The sequence below is a fragment of the Alligator mississippiensis genome, chromosome 1, assembly GCF_030867095.1.
Source record: "Alligator mississippiensis isolate rAllMis1 chromosome 1, rAllMis1, whole genome shotgun sequence".
NCBI classification, from domain to species: domain Eukaryota; kingdom Metazoa; phylum Chordata; order Crocodylia; family Alligatoridae; genus Alligator; species Alligator mississippiensis.
The window spans coordinates 351,448,936-351,470,516 of record NC_081824.1 but is presented as its reverse complement, the minus strand read 5'-3'; the positions used below and the strand labels follow the sequence as shown (position 1 = coordinate 351,470,516).

Genomic DNA, 21,581 nt, shown 5'->3' with positions numbered 1-21,581 from the left:
CTTTTTTGTGTGTGACCCTGTTTTGTTAGCAGAGGGAACTGCCCTTCACCGTGATGAGTGTTGGGGACCATTCAGGCTTTAGTAGCTGATAGGTTATTATTGACACAGCAGTCTAAATTCTGTAATTTTGTTTGAATTCTGGTTTGCACTTTTAAAGAAGGTATTATTCTTAGTTTTATAGTGAAAAATAGCTTAAATTCCCTCGACTTATGTTTATTTTGACTACTGAATTAATTTTTTGTAAATGTAAATGAATTCAGAGTTAAAAATAAATAGCTCAACAGGTCCTTTTAAAAAGTTCAGCATTCACTTGTTAGTTGTTTTCCTGAGAGGACCTTAAAAATGAGAATTCAGAAACTTCACTTTCCCACATAGTTAAAATTAGTAAGAATCTTGTGCATAGGGTTTCATTTGAATAACCTGAGTTGTAAGGATTCTTCTTGCCTGGTCTCTTTGTATTCTCACTGAGGAGGTATAGTGCCTCTGCTGTTCTGTGCTGCCAAGCTATGTAAAACTCATATCTTCCGTGGAGGTACACTTGTGCTAGTGCAACAATTTTCAGCCAGGATGCAACAGTACTGTGATACCCTTTTAGAAGTGCTGTGGAACACCCTTCAATATTAACACAGTTAGGATGAAAACACCTACATGTGATTTACAAGCTAAACCTAGAGATTTCAGATAGGGATTCAGAGTGTCAAAAATATTCTAACCTGTTGTTGTGGTCTTTCTGGGTTCTTTGTAGCAGAAGAATTGCTTTATTACTTTTCCACAGTATAAAAAAATCCCGAAAACTAATAAAAACTAATAGCTGGCATTTTCAGGGGTGTACCTTGAGTTCAACAACGCTGAGCCCTGGCTGTATGAAGAAATGCATCCTTATCCATTTCAGGTCCTTTACTGCACCAGAGAGCTGAAAGAACCACTTCCCTCGGGAATGGCAACCTTTTGTCACCCTGGACAAATCTCTCTGTTCACCCCCTGCACCTGTTTTCCCCCTCCCTACCACCCCAATGCCCTGGACAGCTCAAGCTGCTTGCACTTCCCTTGCTGCAAATAGCTGTCTCTTCTGCAGTGAGTTAAGTGCAGGGACAAGAGAGCAGCAGGCAGGACTGCTGAGGAGGGTGCTGCAGAGGGTATGGGCAGCTCACTGCAGCTGCATATGCTTATTTCTTTGTGCCACCCCAGGCCAAATCCAACCTCTTTATCAGCCAGATCTGGTCTAGAGGCCATAAGTTGCCAACCCCTGAACTATCTTGTCTACCAGACTAATTGGCTTTCTCTATAACAGTGAAGGCCAACCTTTTTGGTGGAAGCACCACTAATTTGCCCTGTAGTCTCCTTGAGTTCCACTCTGATCCCCTGTCTTTGCCAGATTTGCTATTCTACTTTCTGCATGCTGCTCTTTGTTCCCTGCCTGATCTCCTTCTCTGCTTTCTGTTGTTTGCCAATCTGCTGCTGTACTGTCCCATCTCCTTCCTGATCTGCCATGCGCCATATACAGAGCTTGCCTGAATGGCACTTGTGCTGCTGTTTGTTCCCTGCCCCCCACAAATAATTTCTGTTTAGTTTCTAGCAATAGTTTACATGTGACCACTGGCTGTGGGTCACCACTGCGACTTTCGGACCCCAAACTCCAAAATGGTTCCAAAGTGTAATCTATTCAGCTATATTTCCTGGGACAGATGCATGTTTGGTGCCTTAGTTGCCTGGAAGAATCACTTCTAGCATCCCAGTGTGTGATTTGTCATATTCTTACCTTTCAGACTAGGAGCAATGGGCAACTTGGGTTGTAATCATGTTTGGCTTTAGTAAGTCTGCAGCCAGAAGTTTGAAATACTCTTCCGTAGACATCTGAAACACCCTTATCCACTCCTATCTTAGTGCCTTCCATCACATTGAGCCTGAGGTCCACTTTTCACAGACTAATGCCCACAGCATTTGATATTCCTGCCTTGTACTTCCTGACATCACAAGTTCCATTTAGTTAATCTGAACTGGCACTACTGATTGCAACAAAGACTCTTTCATATAGTTCGATTAGGCATTGGTTTATGTCATAAATCACAGGGAGATTTCCAGATATTTACATGACCCCATTCCAAAGAAAAAGAAAAAAAGGAGCAGTCAAACTTACAGAGTCTAAAGAGAAGGGGAGGCTTTTTCCACAAATGGCCTGTGTTTTCTTTTAAAACTTGTTATTTGTCAGCTCAAGGCTTTAATCACAAGTTATGTACGGTGCATGTACTCACAGTTGCATCAAATATTCCCCTGTTGTTCAGAGGTCTCATTGAATTTTTTTGCTCTGCTTTTTTCTTGTTTGATTCTGTGCAACAGTATTTTCCAACAGTTCAATTTCAAACACTCTAGGAGCACCAAATCCTATTGGAACTAGCAACACAAATCCCATTGCCTTGTTCCAGCAAGTCAATTTATTTTTCTTTACCAAAATCTCTGTTGACATGGAAAGACATTATGCAGAGCCCTTTTCCTTTAGGCATTTGGCCCTATATTCAGGCATTCTTAAAGGATTCTTAAAGCCTGCAAAACTTAGCATGTCACATTTCCTAGTATGACACATGCACCCTACCTGGAATTAAAGGCCTTTGTACCAAGTCCATCCTGATCACCATTGCCTTTTAGAGGGCCTTGATTCCAGCACTACAGCTATACAGGCAGTCCTCAGACTTATGACACAATTGGTTCCTGAAAACCATGTCTTAAGTCAAAACATTGCAACTCGGAACTGATTTTGCCCATAAGAAACAATGTTATAAATGGGGGGTTGGTTCCTGAACCAAGGCCCAATACCCTGTTTTCACCAAAAATAACCCAGAATTTTGTATTCAGTCAGTTATAGATGAGTAGTGTAGCTACACTAATGTATTTATATTGTAAATAGCAATCATATTGATTTGGAAGGACTTCTTTGAGGAGACTTTGCTGGACGTTTTGAAGGGCTCTTGGCTGTACTTTTTGAAGGGTTTTTGGCTGGAGTCTTCTCAGGAGTTTTGGCTGCAGGTTTTTCTGGGTTCTTGTCTGCTTTCTTAAAGAAAGTGTCCAAGAAAGTTTGGACAGATGTTCTCCAGGGAGATGGGCGACACAGAGAACTTGTTCGCTGGCGTGGCTTGGTATCAGATCAAGCGTTGTAAAGTCAAAACTCAAGTCAGAAAGTTGAAACGGGGTGTCAGTTTATAAACGTTGCAAGTGCAAAACGTTGTAACTCAAAACGTAAGTTGAGGACTGCCTGTACCAATACGTTGGTGATGCCTTTCTGACCTAAGAAGAGCATTGGATATTTTTAATTGTTAAAAAGATGCTTAAAAGGGAAAGCTGTTGCCCAATGAAGAAAATACTGATGGTAACTCTCCTAAAGCTCCCAAACCCCTTCCTGCATCATTTCTTCTCTGAACAAATAATAACAGTTCCAGGAGCTGATAAGGAAAATGAACAGCTCTCTCCAGTTGGGTTTCCTTAGCTGATTGTTCTTCTTCGCCTTTCTTCCCCACCCTAGCGTTATGGGCCAGCAAACAAGTCCTATGACCTGTCTTCATAGGACTATCTAGCCAAATGAAAGACATTTGACTAGTGGTAAGCAAAATACAGCCTGAGGGCCAGATCTAGCCTGCCATTTGGCTTTTATCTGGCCTGCAGGCCACAGCACCACACAGCAGGCCCTGGGTGAACTGTACTCGAGCCCTAGCCTCTGCTGGTAGGTGGTGGCTCTGGCCTCTGCTGGCACTGCAGGCAATGCTAGGAAGAAGTATCCTAGGAAATGGAGTCTGACCCAACCAGGGCTTGCAGGGCTGGATCCCATTTGCCAGGCACTGCAAAGTATGCTGGGCAAAAGCAGCCCTGCCAGGCACTGCATCATGCCAGCAGAGGCTGGGGCCTGAGTGTAGCTCACCCAGGGCCTGGTGTGCGTTGTGCCGGGAGGGTGGATGGGAGTGCTTGTCCCCCACAGTGCCTGGGAGATGCAGTCTATCCCCATAAACCCTTGGTGATGCTCGCCAGTAGAGGCCAGGGCCAGAGGCTGGACTGCATCTCTTGAGCATTGCAGGGGATGCTGGGTGGAAGCATCCCTGCCTAGCACTGAACAGCAGGCCCTGGGCGTGCCATGCTCAGGCCATCATGGCTGTGGCGACTGCACAGTGCCAGGTGCATGGGGATGCTTCAACCCAGCATCTGCGACGCTAGGACTAATGCATTGCTGCTGCTTTTCCCCACCACTCAGCTGCAGCATGATGTGGCAAAAGACCCTTTCTACCAGAGCAGGGGTGAGCAATTATTTTTGACTGGTTACTTAGCAAGTTTTGGTGAGCTGTCAATGGCTGCACACACAGTTTTTCAAAGATGGTATCATTTTTTAAAAATTTAGGTAAAAAACAAGTCATCTTCCCTCACTTGTCCCATCTGAATAGGGTTGCTCTTGTAGATCTTGGCTCCTCACTGACTTTGGTCATATGTATCTTGTTCTTCCAATTCTTTCTCTCTCATGTCCCTCTCCACTATATCTCTCCATCTCATTTTCAGTCTTCCTTTTCCCTGTCTCCTTGGTAGTGCCATTCTGGTAACTTCTTTTCCCACATATTCTTCCAAACTCCTTTGAACACGCCAATATCATGCCAGTCTTCTCACTTGTACTTTCTTAGGTGCTTCCACTACCTTTACCAGTTCTCTGATGTAAGTATTCCTCACTTTATCCATTTTCATCACTCCTCACATCCATTGGAGCATTTTCATCTCTGTCGGATTCAGAAGTCTCCTTTCTTGAGTTTTCTTCAGGGGCCATATCTCTGCTCTGTACAGTAGCATTGGATGCACATGTCTTGTAGACTTTCCCTTTCAGCTTCACTGATACTCCCCTGTTGCATAATATTCCTGTGGCCAACTTCCAGTTTGTGCACCCTGCTGTTTATTTTATGGTTCAACTTTTCATCTAACTCTACATTCTGCTGAATGGTTGACCCCAGATACTTGAACTTGTCAACTTTTTCAAACATGTTTCTCATTGATTTATCACATTTTATCGTGTACAGCAGAGAAATCACAGTGCATATACTCGGTTTTGGATAGACTAATCTTCATTCCTCTTCCCTCTACCATTTTTCTCCATTGGTCCTATCCAGTTTGCACTTTCCCTAAACTTGCAGTGCAAATTACCATGTCATCCACAAACATCATATTCCACGGTGGTTGTCTTTGTTCAGTAAACAAATCCATCATGACCACAAACAGGAACAGCCTCAAAGTTGACCCTTGATGTATGCCCACCTTCACCTCAAAATTCTGATTCTCCTGAGCTGCTCCTCACTTGTGCTGTACATTTCCAGTACATGTTCTTGATGATTCTGAAACATTTCTCTGGCATGTCCTTAACTCTCAGACAGTCCCGTATTTCCTTTCTGGGTACATGATTATAGGTTTCTTCAGATCAATAAAAACTAGATGGATATCTTTACAACCTTCTCTTTATTTCTCCGTCATCTGTCTTATTGCAAAAACCAGATCCATGGTACTCTTCCCCAGCGTGAATTTGTACTGGCCTTCTCCAATGACCACCTCAGTTATTAACCAATTCTCCACCACTCTTTCCTATGCTTTCAAAGTGTGAGACATCAGTTTCCCTGATAGTTGCCACAATCCTGGACATCACCTTTCTGCTTGAATATTGGCACCAACACACTCCCTCTCCATTCATTTGGCATCTTCTGAGTTGCAAATATAACTTTAAACAGTTTCCACAGTATATTGATTTCTCAAGACTTTCCAAATAGGGCTGTGCAAAATTTTGATGCGTGTTTCATTTCAAAGCTGTGTCGATGCGTTTCAAGCTTGGAACAGTGAAATTGAAACAACAAAAGGCTTCAAAACAAAATGAGGGCACTCAAAATGTTTCGGAGCCAGGCTTGCTTACAGCTAAACAGAAACTAAGGAGGGGGAGGGGGGAAAGGCGAAGAGGACTGCTCTGATATTGACATCTAGCTCCTGGTTTTCTTCCCCCAGCTCTGATCATTTCCTGCTCTTCCCGGGGGGGGGTGCAGGCCCCTGATCTGCACGCGGGGTTTCAACAGGCTGCCACTGCAGGGTGGGGCCAGCAGTAGCTGCTTGGCGCAGCCCGCATCAAGCACTGGGAACACTGCTGAAACCTGGCGCGCGGATCTAGGGGCCTGTGCCCCCCAGGAAGAGCTGGGGAAGTGATCAGAGAGCTGGGGGAATCGAACAGAAACTACACCAAACACTGGGAAGACTGGTGCTGCTGCTGTCTCCAGTCAGCAGCGGCAGCATGCTGTCATCCCCCGTGCAGATCTGCAAGATTGTAAAATACCACAGAGTCTACTATCCTTTCCCCCTCAGATTGAGATCTCTGGATTTCTTTTAAATGAAGCCTTAATTCTGAACTTACAGGTTTGTTTGATTTGTTTGACACACCCGAACTTACCTGCCTCTCTGGCGGAGGGGAGGGTGAGCTGCCAGTGGGCAGAGCGGTTCCTGGGCTGTGGAGGGGGGGCTGGTACTTTCCTGTGTGGCAGCGGCGGCACCCACCCGCAGGCACCTGGCTGAGGAGGTCCTGTGGGGACAGCACCATGGAGGGAAGCACTGGGCCCCCGTGCAGCTCAAAGTCAGGCTCCGGGGGGTGGGGGAAAGGTCAGTCTTGCCGCTTTTCTTGGGCCTTCCCAGGCTGCTGCCAGACTGTCTGCATGGGCTTCCTACAGAGCCCAGTGTTTTGCTCTGCAGCTGTAGGGCAGCAAACTAAAACTTCTTCAAGGTTTGCTGTGCTCCAAGTCATTTAAGGCTCATTACACTGCTGAATTTGGTGCAGTGGCTGGAATTAATGGGCAGTACACTGCTGACACATACAAACACTGTCACTATTAAAGTAGTGCAAAAGCATTTAACCCACTTTAAAGTGTCATGCACACATGTGCCTTGTTTTGTCTACACACAGCCTTACATTAATTTTAGAAAGCAAATGTTAACTATAGATAAGGATTGACATCTCCTATACCAGTAGGTGGCAGTAGTAGCACACAAAAGAGAAATGCTTGTAAAAGAAGTCTTTAAAACATACATATTTGGTACCCATTTTAAAAATAAACTTTTATGTGCAGTAAACCCTGAGACTTGCTACTTTGTCAAACCTGTTTGTATTTGAGAGCCTGAAAAGATCATTTTGTTTTGTTATAACAAGTTTTCCATGTATGTTAAGTAGGTTTTTATTTTGAATTTTCTTACCAATCCAACCTCAATGAATAGTGGTCTCTGGAAAGAAAGGGAAAATAATTATTTTTGTAAAAATTAACACTCCCATTACAGCTCCTTCTGTGGAGAAGAGGAGTAACATCAGCTATAGTAGCGAAAGATTGGAACCCTTAGTTAAAATCAAAACAAATGATTTTGCCAGTGTCTGAATATTTTTAAAATAGGTTTTGCTTGGCCTTTTCTTTTTTTTCTTCACATATTTTGGGGCCAACCAAGGGATCATGGATGATCAGTAAGTGATAGAGACTGAATTCCCTCTTTTTTTTTTTTGAAATGAATCCTTCATCAGAGATTTGAACTTCATCATATTGCCTTACTAATGTTCCTCAGCTCAAGCTGTGAAAAATGTTTATCTTCTGCATTCGAGATGAGGGTTACATTTATGCTAATATCTTCTTTCATCCTACAGTGTATGAGAACCTTCTTGCTATCCAATTTTCTAGGAAATGTCTTAAAACAAGGATGCCATTTCTTTCTTTCCTTTAGTCATACCCAAAGGTCATGAAAGAAGTGAGTATTCCAAATTTAAGTTAGGAAGGCCACTGGTCCAATAGTATAAAAATTGGGATTATTTTGTAAAAGAGAATGGTTTCAGCTTATTTAAATGAGCCATTTATAATTTGCATGAAGTCCTCAGGAAGATGAAGTTGTGTATAAATATCTTGATATGAGAGTTATAAAACTGACTATATATATTTTTTTCTTCAGATGAGAGAGAACTTTTAATTAAAACTCGTACACAATTATCACACAGTATATGAACAAGTAGAGTGAAGCCCAGCGTTCCTTATTGATCCTTAGTGGGCACTGATAGAACTAGAGCATCTAGAACTGATTCCTTTGGCTATTCACATTGGGAAAGAATGGAAAGGAGAGGCTGAGAGCCTCAGCTAGAAAGATGTCAAGTGATGCCAGTAAACATTAAAGCTTTTCTGACACATTTTCATTTATTTTATTTTTATTTTTTTTTTGCCTGGTAGGGCCATGGACTTGTTGGCTGTAAGTCAGAACCCTGTGGCTTGAACACCATGGACCCATGATCTATCTGTATCCAGTGTCTCTCTTGAACAAGGGGGAGTCATTCTCTTTGATTTCCCCATTGTCTTCAGGAAGGCTTAGCAAGACCGTTTTCACACAATCTTGAATGCAACATCCTGGTCCACAGCAGGTTCTCTTGTTTCCTTTATCCAAGCCTATTTTATACGAATAGAATGGGCAGGTAGTTCATTCATAATTCATTTTTTTTTCATCAGACAACATGGCTAACATATCTAAGGGTTAATTATTGGCATTTTCAGGAAATGAAGAGGTTCTGGTAAGTCCTTCACAAGGAAGTCCTTTGTTGCCAAATGGAACACATTCAAAAGACTTGTTCAATGGGTTGGATCCCCTCATCTCTTCCTTATCTGGTTTGAATGAATCCAGGGGGACAAAAAGTTATTCCCAAGCTATTTTGGTCCTTTGGACATGCAGGCTGTCAATATGTGATAGGCTTCCTTGTCTCACTTACAAATAAAGCAGTCAGAGGATGTAAAATATAAAGTTGGTAGACCTTGTTTACATTAGGGAAGCATCTCAGAAGATCAGGTACTAATATAAATTTATCACTGCTGTGACCTTCAACAGAAGAAGGAAAAGAGAATAAACAAGGTTAAAGTACAGGAGTAAAGTAGACCACACTTGAAGGAGCAAGGGGAATAGAGTTAGAGCAGGCTTGCCCAACGTATGGGCCGCCATGCAGCCTGCCAAGCCGTTTTCTGTGGCCTGCGGTGCTGCAACGGGAAACGAAAGTAAACACTGTTTACTTTCATTCCCACCCCTTGTCCCTCCCCCAGCCCCTCAGCAGCTTCCTAATGGCTGCTAAAGGGCTGGGGAAGGGACAAGGTTCCCACACGCACTGCGTCAGCTTGATGTTGCCGAAGCGGTGCATGTGGGAAGAGGAGTAGCCGTGTGTCTCTCGGGACAGGATGAGCCCAGCCGAAGCAGCAGGGGCTCAGCAGCGCTTTCCCCCTACCTGTGCTGGTCAGTCCCGAGTGGCATGCGGCTTCCCCGCCGCCTCTGCTGGCTGGTGCTGACCCGGGCGGGTGTGTCCCATCCGGAGCAGCATGCAGCTGAAGCCGGATTCCCATGTGCTGCTGGGGCCGGGAGGAGCCCAGCCGGTTTGGCACCAGCCAGCAGAAACGGCGGTGGAGCCATGTGCTGCTCAGGACTGACTGGTGCAGGCAGGGGGAAAATGCAGCTGAGCCCCTGCCGCTCCCGCCGGGTTCGTCCCATCCCAAGCGGCACATGGCTCTGCCGCCGCTTCTGCTGGCTGGTGCAGACTCGGCCGGGCTCCTCCCATCCCCAGCAGCTCGTGGGAAGCCGGCTTCAGCTGCATGCTGCTCCAGATGGGATGGACCCAGCTGGGTCAGCACCAGCCAGGAAAAGTGGCATGCAGCGCAGGTAGAGGGAAAGTGCAGCTGAGCCCCTGCTCCTCTGGCTGGGCTCATCCTAACGTTCACTTCATGTTTGTAAAATGCTTGGAGAGCCCCACATAGATGCACTGCATAGAAATGCAAAATATATTTTGACTTATTTGGTTGGCACCTTGGGCTGAGACTTTCAAAGCTGAGTCAAAAGGCCAACTTCCATTAAAATGAATGGGATTTAGAGGGCTCCAAATCTTTTATGACAACTTTGTAACATGCCTGTCTACCCCTTTTTGCAAATCTCAGCCATAGTTTGGAAGCTCAACCAAAGAACATAAGAGCATAAAAAGTGCCATGCTTGGTCAGCCCCATGGTCCATCTAGCTCAGTATCCTGTCCCGAACAGTGGCAGAGGTGGATGCTATAGAGGGAGAGTTTTGAACTGGTTAGACCCATTTCATTATCATTTCCTGCAACTTCATTGGTGTCAAAGGTCACGTGACATCACTTCCTGATGTGATACCACTTCCTGTGAGGTCTTTGAATATGGCTCGCCGGCCCACTGGGTGATAAAAAGTTTGTGATCCGGCCCCACATTCAGAAGGTTGGACACCCCTGAGTTAGAGGGTACTAGGAGGATTGCTGTGTGTACCAGACAGCTCTGCTCACTTGCCGAGGGTGGGAGTACAGTGAAAGGAATAGTAAAGAAGTGGAAAAATGGTAGGTTAAACTATTCTACATAAAACTACATCTGAGGAAGCTAAGAACAGAATTGGTGAGCTGAATCTTTAACTTGCCCGGGTGTCATGGAATATCTGGGCTGTTTGATTAAGTGCTTTTTGTTAAGCTGTGGTTAGTGTCAGGTACTGAGGAGTTCACAGCTGACCTCGGAAGGAGACAAACTAAGTAATTAAGGGTTGGGGGGCTCAAGATCCCAACCACAAGGACTGGCCAAGGCCTTTTCCAAAACTGCTGGTCAAAAATACTGAATTATTGTGATAGTCTAAAGTGAGTAGGATGTTAGGAGAAGTGTTTCCAAGAGGCTGATAAAATATTTACACCCATCAGCAGGAAAATAAGTGCAAAAGATATCTGGCTTGTTGGTTCCAAAAGCCTCCTTGATGCTGAATTGCAACTTCAAGCTTGCTTGCCCTGTTGCTGCTTTTTGTATTCTGCTTTTGCTGCCTTGTTTCACGTTGGCCTGGAGCACCAAATAACCAGGGACACCTGATTTGGCAGTACTGGAAGGCCAACTCTTGCCACTGAATTTCAACTCTAAGTAACTTAGTTTGCTTACCCCATTGCAGTTGGGTAAGGGGGTGCTGGTCCCTTGCCTCTAGCTAGGTCTGCCACACTTTTATTTATTCTCCTCAAATATCTGTTTTCTGAGGGCTCCTGCTCTCACATTACCTTTGCACCAAAGGGCATCAAGAAGGTTATGGAAGGAGTTGGGGGCAGGCAGGAAAGGCTCTTGCCTAGTGATGGTGAAGAGGGCCTCTTGTTTTTTTTCAAATAGAGATGAGATCCTGGGGAATTTGTTCTCTAAACAGGTCCACTGTTGGAATTGCACTGTGAAACTGAAGGGAGGCATTAATGAGTTTGAAGGGTAAGGAGGAGAATAACCCAGTTGTGATGGATCATGGAACTCCGGGTGTCTGTATGGGAGAAAGATTGGAAGAACTTATCCGGGATTTTAAGTTTTTTGCCGCTCTCTTCAAGCACACATTCTATATTCATGTTTGTTTAAACCACTAATTCTCAACCAGGGTGCTATGACACACTGGGGTGCTGTGAGATCCTTCTAATGGTTTCCTGTGGTGCTGGACTGTATTAATGCTGTAAGTTGTGCAAACACCTACACATGGTTCACAAGATAAACCCAGGGATTTCAAGTAGGAATCTGTAGTGTCAAAATCTTTCTGGCTTGTGGTCTTTCTGATTTTTGCAACAAAAAATTATTTTTCTGCAGTCAGAAAATTAGCAGAAACAAAGAGCTGGCATTTTCCAAGGCATGCCTTGAGTCTGCAAAAGGTTGAGAACAACTGGTTTAAACTCATGAAGGGAGTTTTCATATGCACCCACAAAAATTGTTTTTGGTGCTTACTTATTTATTTTTGGGGTGATGGCTCTTTCAGAACTGGTTTTCTCAAAGTTACGTGCTGTGGTTCTTTTTATTATATGAAGCTTGATTTATTGAAAGAAAGAAATAAGATGGACTTTTAATTTTCTGTTTTTATTTGCTTTAGGGGTTGTTTCATTAGTGGCTGTTCATCCTTCTACAGTAAATACTCTTGGGAAACAGCTCCTGCCAAAAACATTTGGACAGTCTAATGTCAACATTGCACAACAAGTGGTAAGGATTTTTTTTCTATTATTGGTTGCAAATCTATCTAGCTGTACCTTAGTTTAAATTCACCATGTAGAGAAGGAGTCAATCTTTTGAAGCAGTGGGCTGCCACTTGTGACTCAGCCCTTGCCACAGGCTGCTGTTTCCCTTCACTTCTATGGAAGTGAAGGGAAGCACTGCTCCCTTCTGCAGCACTCCCCTCCATGGTGCCCAGATTGCCTCCTGCTGGCTTCACCATATGCCTCTGCTATGTGCCTCCAATCCCTGTCCCCAGTGGCAGTTAGGAGGAACATTTGGCAGTGATGATGAGCAACAGCATGCACCATAGGAGGTGACAGGGTGGTGGGAGGATCGGCAGCATGTTATTGGGTGGAAAGAGGGGACGCACTGAAGTGAGCTGCGTACTGCTGATCCCCAGTGCTGCTGTGGGCCAGTTCTGCCCTTTGGGCCACAGGTTGCCAACTTCTGATGTGGAGAATCGGTTGTTGTGTAACATGCAAAGTACTGGCAAAAAATTCAATTCAGCCTAATCTTCCTTTAAGAGAGGGGCTGTTTATTTAACCAGTCCAGTAGTTTGTTAACAACTGTTCTCATGGGTAAAGGCAGCATCAGTGTGTAAATAGGTGAAATGGTTATCCAACTAAATCAGCCTTCGAGACTTTTCATTACTGAATATTCAGGTCTCTCTCTTGGTAATCAGAATTGTTGCTCTAAATCAATGATCTTTTCAGACTGGTATATTTTGGATCTTGGACTAAAAGCCTGTTTGCAAATATCTTGAGAGAGATCAATATTGGGAAAATAATTAAATATAAAAAGTGTGGAGGTTGAATGATATGTGAAGCTAGTAACAAGATAAAATTACCCTATTCCTGTAGTGTAAAAGCCTCTGAATTTTTGTGCCTGTGCACTGAAATATGGATTATTTTTAATAACAAAGAGAGCTAAGAGTTTGGAGGGGTATTGAACAAGAGGTGGTTGTAGTCATGCATCCATGCCCTCAGTTATAAATTACTACAAGGAGCATGCAAGGCTTTAGTGCAGCAATAAAATTATCAGCATGTATGCTCTTATCCCACAGTCCCCTACACCAGGGGTTTTCAACCTTTTTGGATCAGTGTACCCCCGGCAGCTGGACATGGGGAGAGTGGCCAAATGTGGAGCGGTGGCAGCCGCTGCATGCAAGCTTCCCTCAAGTCTGGGCGGGCAGTGCCTGTGCGGCAGTGCAGGATGGTTTGTGGCGGCATTCCATTCCTGCCCACTTGCGTGTACCCCTGATTGACAACCCCTGCCCTACACTAAAAATGAGGATAACTTATCCCATTTTCATTGAGAGGCAAACTACCTCACATTTACCATGGAGTAAGAGAGTGCATGCAGGCTGTTAGGGAAGAACCGACTGAGCAAGTTTGCACCCTGGCTTACCTTTTTATTTAGTAGGGCGCCATGTATTTCCCTACTGGCTTTGTCAGCTTTTTTGGATTTACAATCCTAAACATTTACTAATAAAAGTTAGCTTGTTCTTGGACCCGTCCTGGGATGCAAAGAGCTCTGGGGTTGTCTGACTATTCAAGTTGTATCATTTTAACTATGTTGGTATAATGAAAATAAATGCTCTTAATATGGATACAGTTATAGCAGCTAGACATAATACCAATATAATTGCACCAATGCTAGGGATATTGGGGTACTGTTTCAGTAAAAAAGAAAAGAGAGTATTTTGATTTTTTTTTTTTTCCTAACTGAAGTAATGTTATGCAGATCTAAAATGTGTAGAGACCAGGCCTAGTACTTGAACTCCATACACTTCAAAAGTTCCCTCTCAGACCATGGATGCTACTGCATGAAATGTTTGTAGGGCAGCAGATAACTTCATTGTATTACATTACCAGTTATATATTAATTGAGTTACTGTTCTGAGGTCTTCCTTTAGTTTCTCAGAAATGGAAATTCCAGCCATTGCATTGGCTCTTATTATGTTAATGTAGTAACCCATCAAAGGAACTACAGTAAGGAGAATTATTATTAGAGCCTAGGTCATAACTTCATAATTAAAGTGACATGGAATCTTTATAATTTTTATTTAAGTGCACTCGCTTCAGTCTAAACTTTGAAAGGATTATATTGTTTTTTATTACAGCTTGAGAATTTCTCAAAGTTTGAAAACTCTAAGATAAACACATACATTAAGCTGTGATCAATTTTGTCTGTGGTTTAAATTGCTGTTTTTTCTAGTTCCCCACCTTCAGCTCCTGATGATTGGTCACTATTGGATAATTTGCCATTATGTGCATTCCCTTTGGAGTGGCAAATTAAGTAGTTTACTGTATTAAAACAACTCAATTTTTTGCAGTAGTTTAAAGATTTTTTTTCGCTATCTTCAAACATACTTGTGTATGTATGGTATTGCTTGTTTAAAATATTAGTTTTGACATAATAGGTAATTACACTCTCCCATTATTATCATTTCCTGAACTCTTCCTGTCCTGGAAAGATCCTAACTCAGTAGGCAGGCAAGGTTCTTTGGGAAGGCTTTTTTACTTATATTTTCCTTCAGGGTAACCTCATCTGTCTGGTCAGCCATACAGTTGGGGAGTTACATGACTCTCCAAGACTGGATTTATTTTTAGGTACTTAAAAAAAACCCAGCATTTAATTTTTAAGTACTTATTTGGCTTAGCTATAAAATAATATTCTCCTTTTACCAGAAAGGCATAAAATCAAGGTGTAAATCAAGTCAGAGTTAAGTCCTTGGACAACATGGGGAACACAATAAAAGAATGTAAATACTGTAGAATAGTTTCTGCCCTTCACTCCCAATGCCTTGGATTTATTCACACAATCTAGTTGAATTGTAATCTAGCTTGCTTTTATAGGCAGAACACTTCAGACAATTCCATAGAAGCAAAAAAAATTTTTTTTTCTTAGATTTGCTTTTTATAAAAAACTAAGCTCTTTCCTTCCTGTCCCCCTTCCCCCCACCCAAATTCATGAACTTCCTAGTGACTTGAATATATTTTCTAACTAACACTTTTTATCCATGAAATTATATCCCAAACTATAAAGGAAATGAAATACAGAAAATTTACCTTAAATGATCATTTAAGGTAACTGCAATGCAGTATGCAGAATTCACATTAAGGCAGGGGTGCTGCTTTAGTGGACCAGGTGAGGGGTTCAGGTCCGGTCTGCGAGCTGTATCGGGCCAGAGACTGGTCCCATTTTCCAGATCCACCCTGCAGGGATCATCTGCTGTGAGCGTCTCATGCAGCACATGCCCTGGACCAGCTGTGTTCACTTTGCAGCATATGTACCAGGTCCAGCCACACATGCCATATACAGCATGCACCAGGCCTGGCCCCAGCCCCACACACAGGACCTGTCTGGGGTATGGGCTGCATGCAGCATCCACACTGGACTGGCCTTGCATGCTGGATCTGGTGTACAAGGCTTGTCTGTGGACCTGATTTGGACTGGGCGTAGATTCAGTGAGCAGGGCCAGTCTGGTCCAGGTGCCACATGCAGCCTCTGCTCCATAGCAGCCCCACATGCTGCATGCAGTGCAGGCTGGTGCTTTACGTTGTGTATGGGGTTGGTTTGAGGCATGTACTGAATGTAGCACCCACACTAGACCAGCCCTGTGTGGTGGATGTGATATGATATGTGAGCCCAATCTGGACAGGCCCCAGATCCAGCATGTCAGACTGGTCTGGTATAGGTGCTGTACGCAATGCACATCCCAGACTGGCTCTGTCATGTGAAGTCTGCTTTAGACGGTTTCCATGTGCTGCTGGGACCAGTGCACGTTGCATGTGGCAGACAACACTGGGCAGGATGATATGGCTTGGTGGGCCATATTCAGCCTACAGGGCATATCTTTGATATCCCTGCTTTAAGGGATGCAGTACAGCTAGTAGATGGTATTCTACAATATGAGCTGTAACCTGCTGAAAAGGGGTGAATAGCTAAAGAGCATATTTTGAGATTGCAGGGGGGGAAGGAGGGTGATACACTGATGTATTAATACTCCTATAGACTATCCATCACTAAACTCAATAGAAGTTGTGTCATTTTGTGGGCAGGGCTCAGAGCATGTTATAAAAAATTACTTGCTGACATTATGTAGCACATCCGTGGTAGAGCCAGAGAGAGTGAAGGTGCCCTAAAGCCCTGGACATGTGCTGTTAGAAGCACTCCAAGTGCCTTTAAGTGCTCTAAGTAGTAAGTGTACAAATGTGAATGATTTTAAGTAGTACTTTAAAAACGACCCACTAAAAATGAGCATGTTTTAAAGTGCTTGCTTCCTTTAAAGCCCCCATCCCTAAGCCCCTGACAACTTGTATACACACTCATACATGTGTGGGGAAAACTGGGTAGACGGCCAGTGAGTGCTATCCTATGTACCAGACAGTTATCAAAAACCTCCAGAGACATGCAGGAATTCCTGTTCTTTAGTCATCCTGGATTTGGAGTTTTTTAGATGCATCTCTGTCCATGGTCCAAGTTTTGGTCCTGTGTACTAATTGGTAACTTTGCTGCATCCCTTAAAATAACTTCTGTTAATTTCATAGTAGTTACCTTGGCTTAAATCATCATTTAAGGGAGTTCGATATGTATTCCGTTTACTTTAGAGTTTGTACTTCAGTTAATAAAAACAACTCATGAAAATTCACTTGTGGCTGTGTTCATGTTCTGATTCCTTCATCACAACATAGCAGATCCTGCTTTTATTTATGCTTTAAACAGCAAGAACATATAAATATTGGAAATGCTTTGGGTTGTTTATTCTTATTATATCTGTTTAACTCAGTGGCTAATGACTGGGGATCTGGGTTTTCTGTTTGCTGCAGAAAATGTGGATTTTTCCTTTAAAGGAGAAAATTGTAGGAAACCACAGATTTTCCCTTGCAGGCTGGCAGAGTTCCAGCCTGCAAGGGGATGGGGGGAGTGGGAGGAGGCTGGTCAGGCATGGGGCACCATGTGCATGTAGCAGCCTGGTGCAGAGTAGCTCCCACAGGTAAGTGTGTGTGGGGGGTGGGGGGGGATGTGCCTCTGCAGCCCAGGGAGCAGGACCTAGTATGGGAGGGGAGAGCGGGATGGCAAGACTCAATGCTGCCACTGGGACCTCTACACGAGCAGCGCAAGGAGAATGGGGCGCTGCCCTCACCTCCTTCCAACGCCAGCTGCTTGTGCACTAGGCAGTGGCTCTACCCTGGAGGTGAGGTGGCATATGGGGCAGCGCAGATGGACTGAGGAGTAGAGCCACTTCCCAGCGCAGGAGCGGCTGGCAGCGGGAGGTGGTGAGGGCAGCACAGCTTGCTTTCTTCCTCCCCCCCCCCCCGATTTCTTATTCTGCTAGTTGTGTGGGGCTCCTGGTGGCAGTGCAATGAATCTCACCACCCTGCACCAGGTCCTGCCCACTGAGCCACAGAGGTGGCTCCTGCCTGTGGTGGTCGGACCAGACTGCAGCTCCATGCCCCCTGGGGGGTCACATGCCTGCCCAGTCTTTCTTTCTCCCCCCCCCCCCCCGGCACGACATGTCTCCTCTGGTGTTGCCTATGCTTAGGCACCCCCACCTGACAAACTGAGGGGTGGAGGGCAGTCGGTCAGGAGTAAAGGGCACCAGCAGGGCTTTGGGGGGGGGTAGAGGGTTATAGGTTGGGAGTAAGGGGCACTGGCAGGGCCAGGGGGCTGCAGGTTGGGAGCGAGGGGCACCAGCAGGGCTGGGGGGGAGGGGCTGTGGCTTGGGAGTAAAGGGGCAGCTTGGTGCCACAAAGCAGCTGGGAGACAGCCACCTCTGGACCTGTGTCCTGATGAGTGAAAGGGACAGGGGGAGCTCTGATTTTTCCATGATAAAGCAAAATCAAACACCAAAATATATAGGTATTTGGAATTTATTTTATTATAATGATTAAGGCACTGGTAGGCTTTCAGATTGCTTTAAATTTGTAAATATATCAATAAAACATTGTGTTCAACAGAGAGAGAGAGAATGAATTTTGGATTTTTTTTAATGGAGAAAACCAGGATCCCTGCTAATGACATACAAGTTGCGTGTTCAATTCAGATCTGTCCATTCACTTAATTTAAAGTATAATCTTTCGGTGAGCATTTTTTTTTTAGAATTCCAGGCAATCTTATTTTGAAGACATAGGTATCCAGATGCTTACAACTGGGATAGCAAATAGGAAGCAGCTGCCATGGTGGCAAGGCTGGTGGAGGAAAGGGAAGGGAGGCAGACAACCATTCTCACCACAGCTGCAGAGGGAAGGACGGCGCCGCCACCGCTGCCCCCCCCCCTGCTCAGGGCCTTAGGCATGTCCCTAGTTTGCCTGTGTGTTAATCTGGCCCTGCACAGCGCCCACCAACAAATTGTACCCTACCCAGCCCTTCCACCCACAGGGGTGGAAGCGAGGTGCCCATGTCCATCCGTCGTCTTCCCCCCGCCCCCTCCCCAAAATGTGCCCTATTGCACCTTGTTCCCACCCTTTTGGGCAGAAGGGCCCGGCCAGCACACAGCTTCCAGGTGGGGTTGCTGCTCCCTGCAACTCCTGGGGACCTGCTCTGGTTCTCCAGTTTCCTGCTGGTTCTGGTGAGCAGGTAGGGAAGTGGCGGGGGCAGGGCTGCTGTGGGAGTGTGGGGCTGGGGCAGGTGGCACTATGGAGCCTGCGTTCAGGGGAGTGGTAGCAGTGCAGAGCAGAGCTCAGCTGGGTAGCATGTGGATGTGAGGGAGGATGGGGGATGTGGGGACCCCTCTCTTCCTCCCCCCCCCCCCCCCATGGTGCACAGCCCTGGCAGGTGGTAGCAGCAGCAGACAGGGCACTCATATCCAGCACAGTTATCCGACGGGGCCTGGCTCCAGCCAGCACTGCACATCACAGCAAGGGGCACAGCCTCCTCTGGGCAGTCTGTATTGCCGGTGCTCCCTGCACACATGTGCAGGTCTTGCACTCGCTGGACACGGGAGGGAAGCCCCAGGTGCTGGAGCTGGCTGCCTTCCCTGCTAGGGCAGCATAGCACAAGAGGGAAGCCCCAGGTGGGGTGTGGGAGGGCAGTTTGTGAGGTGGAGTGTGGCTGTGTGTGTGGGTCAATAGGGTATGTGGGGGAGGCTGTAGGGGTAGGGTATGGGTGTGTGACATTTGCTCGCGGGAGTGGGGACCCCACCATGACACAGCCCCTGTAGGCAGCAGCAGCAGGCAGGGGTACTCAGGGTGCTCATACCTGGCATAGGCACTGCTGTCTGGTGGTGCATGGCTCCACCCAGCACTGCATATTGCAGTGAGGAGCGCAGCCCGGCTAAGCTGTCTCTATCGCCAGGACTCCCTGCCACACACATGCAGCTCCCTCATTTGCGCACCACTGGAGAAAAGCTCCACGCGCTGGAGCTGGGTGCGTTCACTGATCCCTGCTGTGCAGGTCCGAGGACTTCTGGAAGCAGAGGGGAGCCCCGGCCCCTGTGCATGTGCACAGTGAGGAGCTCCCGCCCGAGGTAGAGGCGGCTCTGCTGGACTGAGTTCCTTGCCACCACATGCAGCACTGGCTGGAGTTGCGTGCTGTTGGGCTGCAGTGTCTGGACCAGGCACAAGCTCCCCTGCCTGCTGCTGCTGCTGCCACCTGCGGGGGCTGCGCACCATGGGGAGAGTGTGGGGGTCCCCATGCACTCCTCAGTCTTCTTCACACCACAGACTACCCAGCTGGGTTCTGTGCTGCTGCCAGTTCCACGCTCTCACTCTGGCCCAGCAGCAGCTTCACCCCCACAGCTTCCCTACCTGCTGCCCAAAGCAAGTGGGACACAGGGGAAGCTGAGCAGGTCCCCTAGCGGCTGCAGCACTGGCAGTAGCAGCCCCACCTGGAAGCTGTGTTCTGGTTGGGCTGGGCCCTTCTGCCCTTGAGGGTGGGAGTGAAGCACAATAAGGTATGTTGGTGGGGGGTGTATACATGGGTGTCTCATTCCCACCCTAGTGGGTGGAAGGGCCGTGCAGGGTACAATTAGGGGTTGCCATGAGCTGGATGAAAGTGCCTGGCATGCCAGATTTTGTCTGCCCCTGCTCTATGCCATTCCCTTTTAGTGAGGCAGGATTAAGTAGACTGCTTCTAACAGGTGTTTTCCTAACCTGTTCTTAAAAACTTCTGTCAGGGAAAGCATTGTGTCAGGAGAAAAATATCATGTTTCAGTCTGCAGCTCTCTAAGATGTCTATGAAGAACAGTATAAATGCTGAGGGGCTGGGCTCCAGTGAGAGAGGTAATCTGTTGACACATGCCTCTTTCCATGCCTGTTCTGTGCCCCATTCCACCTCTTCCCTATAGTTAACTAGAAGTTATCTGGCTTGGCTTGCTGTTCTGAAACGGCATTAAAACTTAGTTTAGAAGTAGTGCTCTAAGTTAGGCATAACAGTTGCTTCATATTGTTGCAGATTTGGCCTAAATTTTTTAGCAACACATGACTTCTGCAGCCTAGCAACTCTGCATTTTGCCCCAGTTAAATTCAAGTAAACTTCAGAGGCATTTAATTTAAATGTGAAACAATAATAGATTTTACATTATCCCTTTTTATGCAGTTGGATAATGAATTAAGCATGAATTTGAAATGTTTCATCTTCAGATCCTCCTAAACTTTCAGTTTTTGTCATTACAGAATTTAAACAAAATTGTTGAAGTCAGACAGGGGAAATAAGCTCAAGGTTTTGACAAGTGGGAAGAGGAGACCAAAGAAATGTGATACCAAGAAAAATGTGGAAAGTATTGGGTATTAGCCTTCAGGTGTAATGGAAGCTTTTGTCACAAAGGCATAAGTGACCCAGCCATCCCTCTTCTCTGGAAATAGAGTTGCAGCTTGCATGAATAGGTAGATCTTTCTGTGAATATAGGAAAGCCATAGTGATCAGTTTTTGGAATGGTTTTCTTAACTCTGAATACTACTGTTACAACATGTATAAAAGCTTAGCTGTGGAGTGTAGTTCTTCAGCAGAAGTGGGAGTTGCTGCTTCAGCCAATTTCACAAAGGAGGGCTCCATGTATACTCTTAAACCAGACTAATCACATGCATCACAAATACCATCCACCTGGAGTAGTTTGGGGAGGTGGCTTTCACTGTCACCCAAGTCGGAAGCGGTCTTAATTTTTTTTTGATGCAATAGCAGGAAGGGCACAAGTAGAAAGGAGGATGTGGCTCTTCTTACAGCACCACTTTTTCTCTCACTTTCAAGAGAGTTGTGAGCTTTATGATTCCTCTTTGGTGCATTTTGTATCATCACTTGCTCTTGCCTCTTTAAACCTTGCTTAAACCTATTAATCTGTTAATGTCATATTATTGAGGCTTGTTTTCATCCTTGCAAGATTAGTGCCAAATTTTGTTTATAAATCAAGAAAGCAAGTGGAGTTGATCATGAGAAGATAAAATGTAAAAACTTGCCATCTGATCAGACAGTGTACCACGCCCAAAATATATAAACACAAGCTAAGTTTTTAATGGTAGTATGGTATGATTTTATTTTTCTAGTAGAAGTAGGTAGAAATACAGAAATAGCTCCAGATAAGGGTGGGGAATGCATCTGAATAACATG

General features: G+C 45.4%; 1 protein-coding gene across 5 annotated transcripts in view; it reads left to right on the top strand.

The window, feature by feature from the left end:
- Window positions 1-21,581, top strand: part of TFDP1 (transcription factor Dp-1) — a 76,814-nt gene that overhangs the window by 31,854 nt on the left and 23,379 nt on the right. For 4 of the 5 annotated variants that reach the window (XM_014600480.3, XM_019484978.2, XM_014600481.3 and 1 more), the window contains exon 4: window positions 11,917-12,023. In XM_014600480.3, coding sequence (XP_014455966.1) covers window positions 11,917-12,023 — 107 coding nt within the window. Of the gene's footprint in view, window positions 1-11,220; window positions 11,277-11,916; window positions 12,024-21,581 lie in introns of all 5 variants that reach the window. The other variant, XM_059721054.1, reaches the window with a different exon arrangement.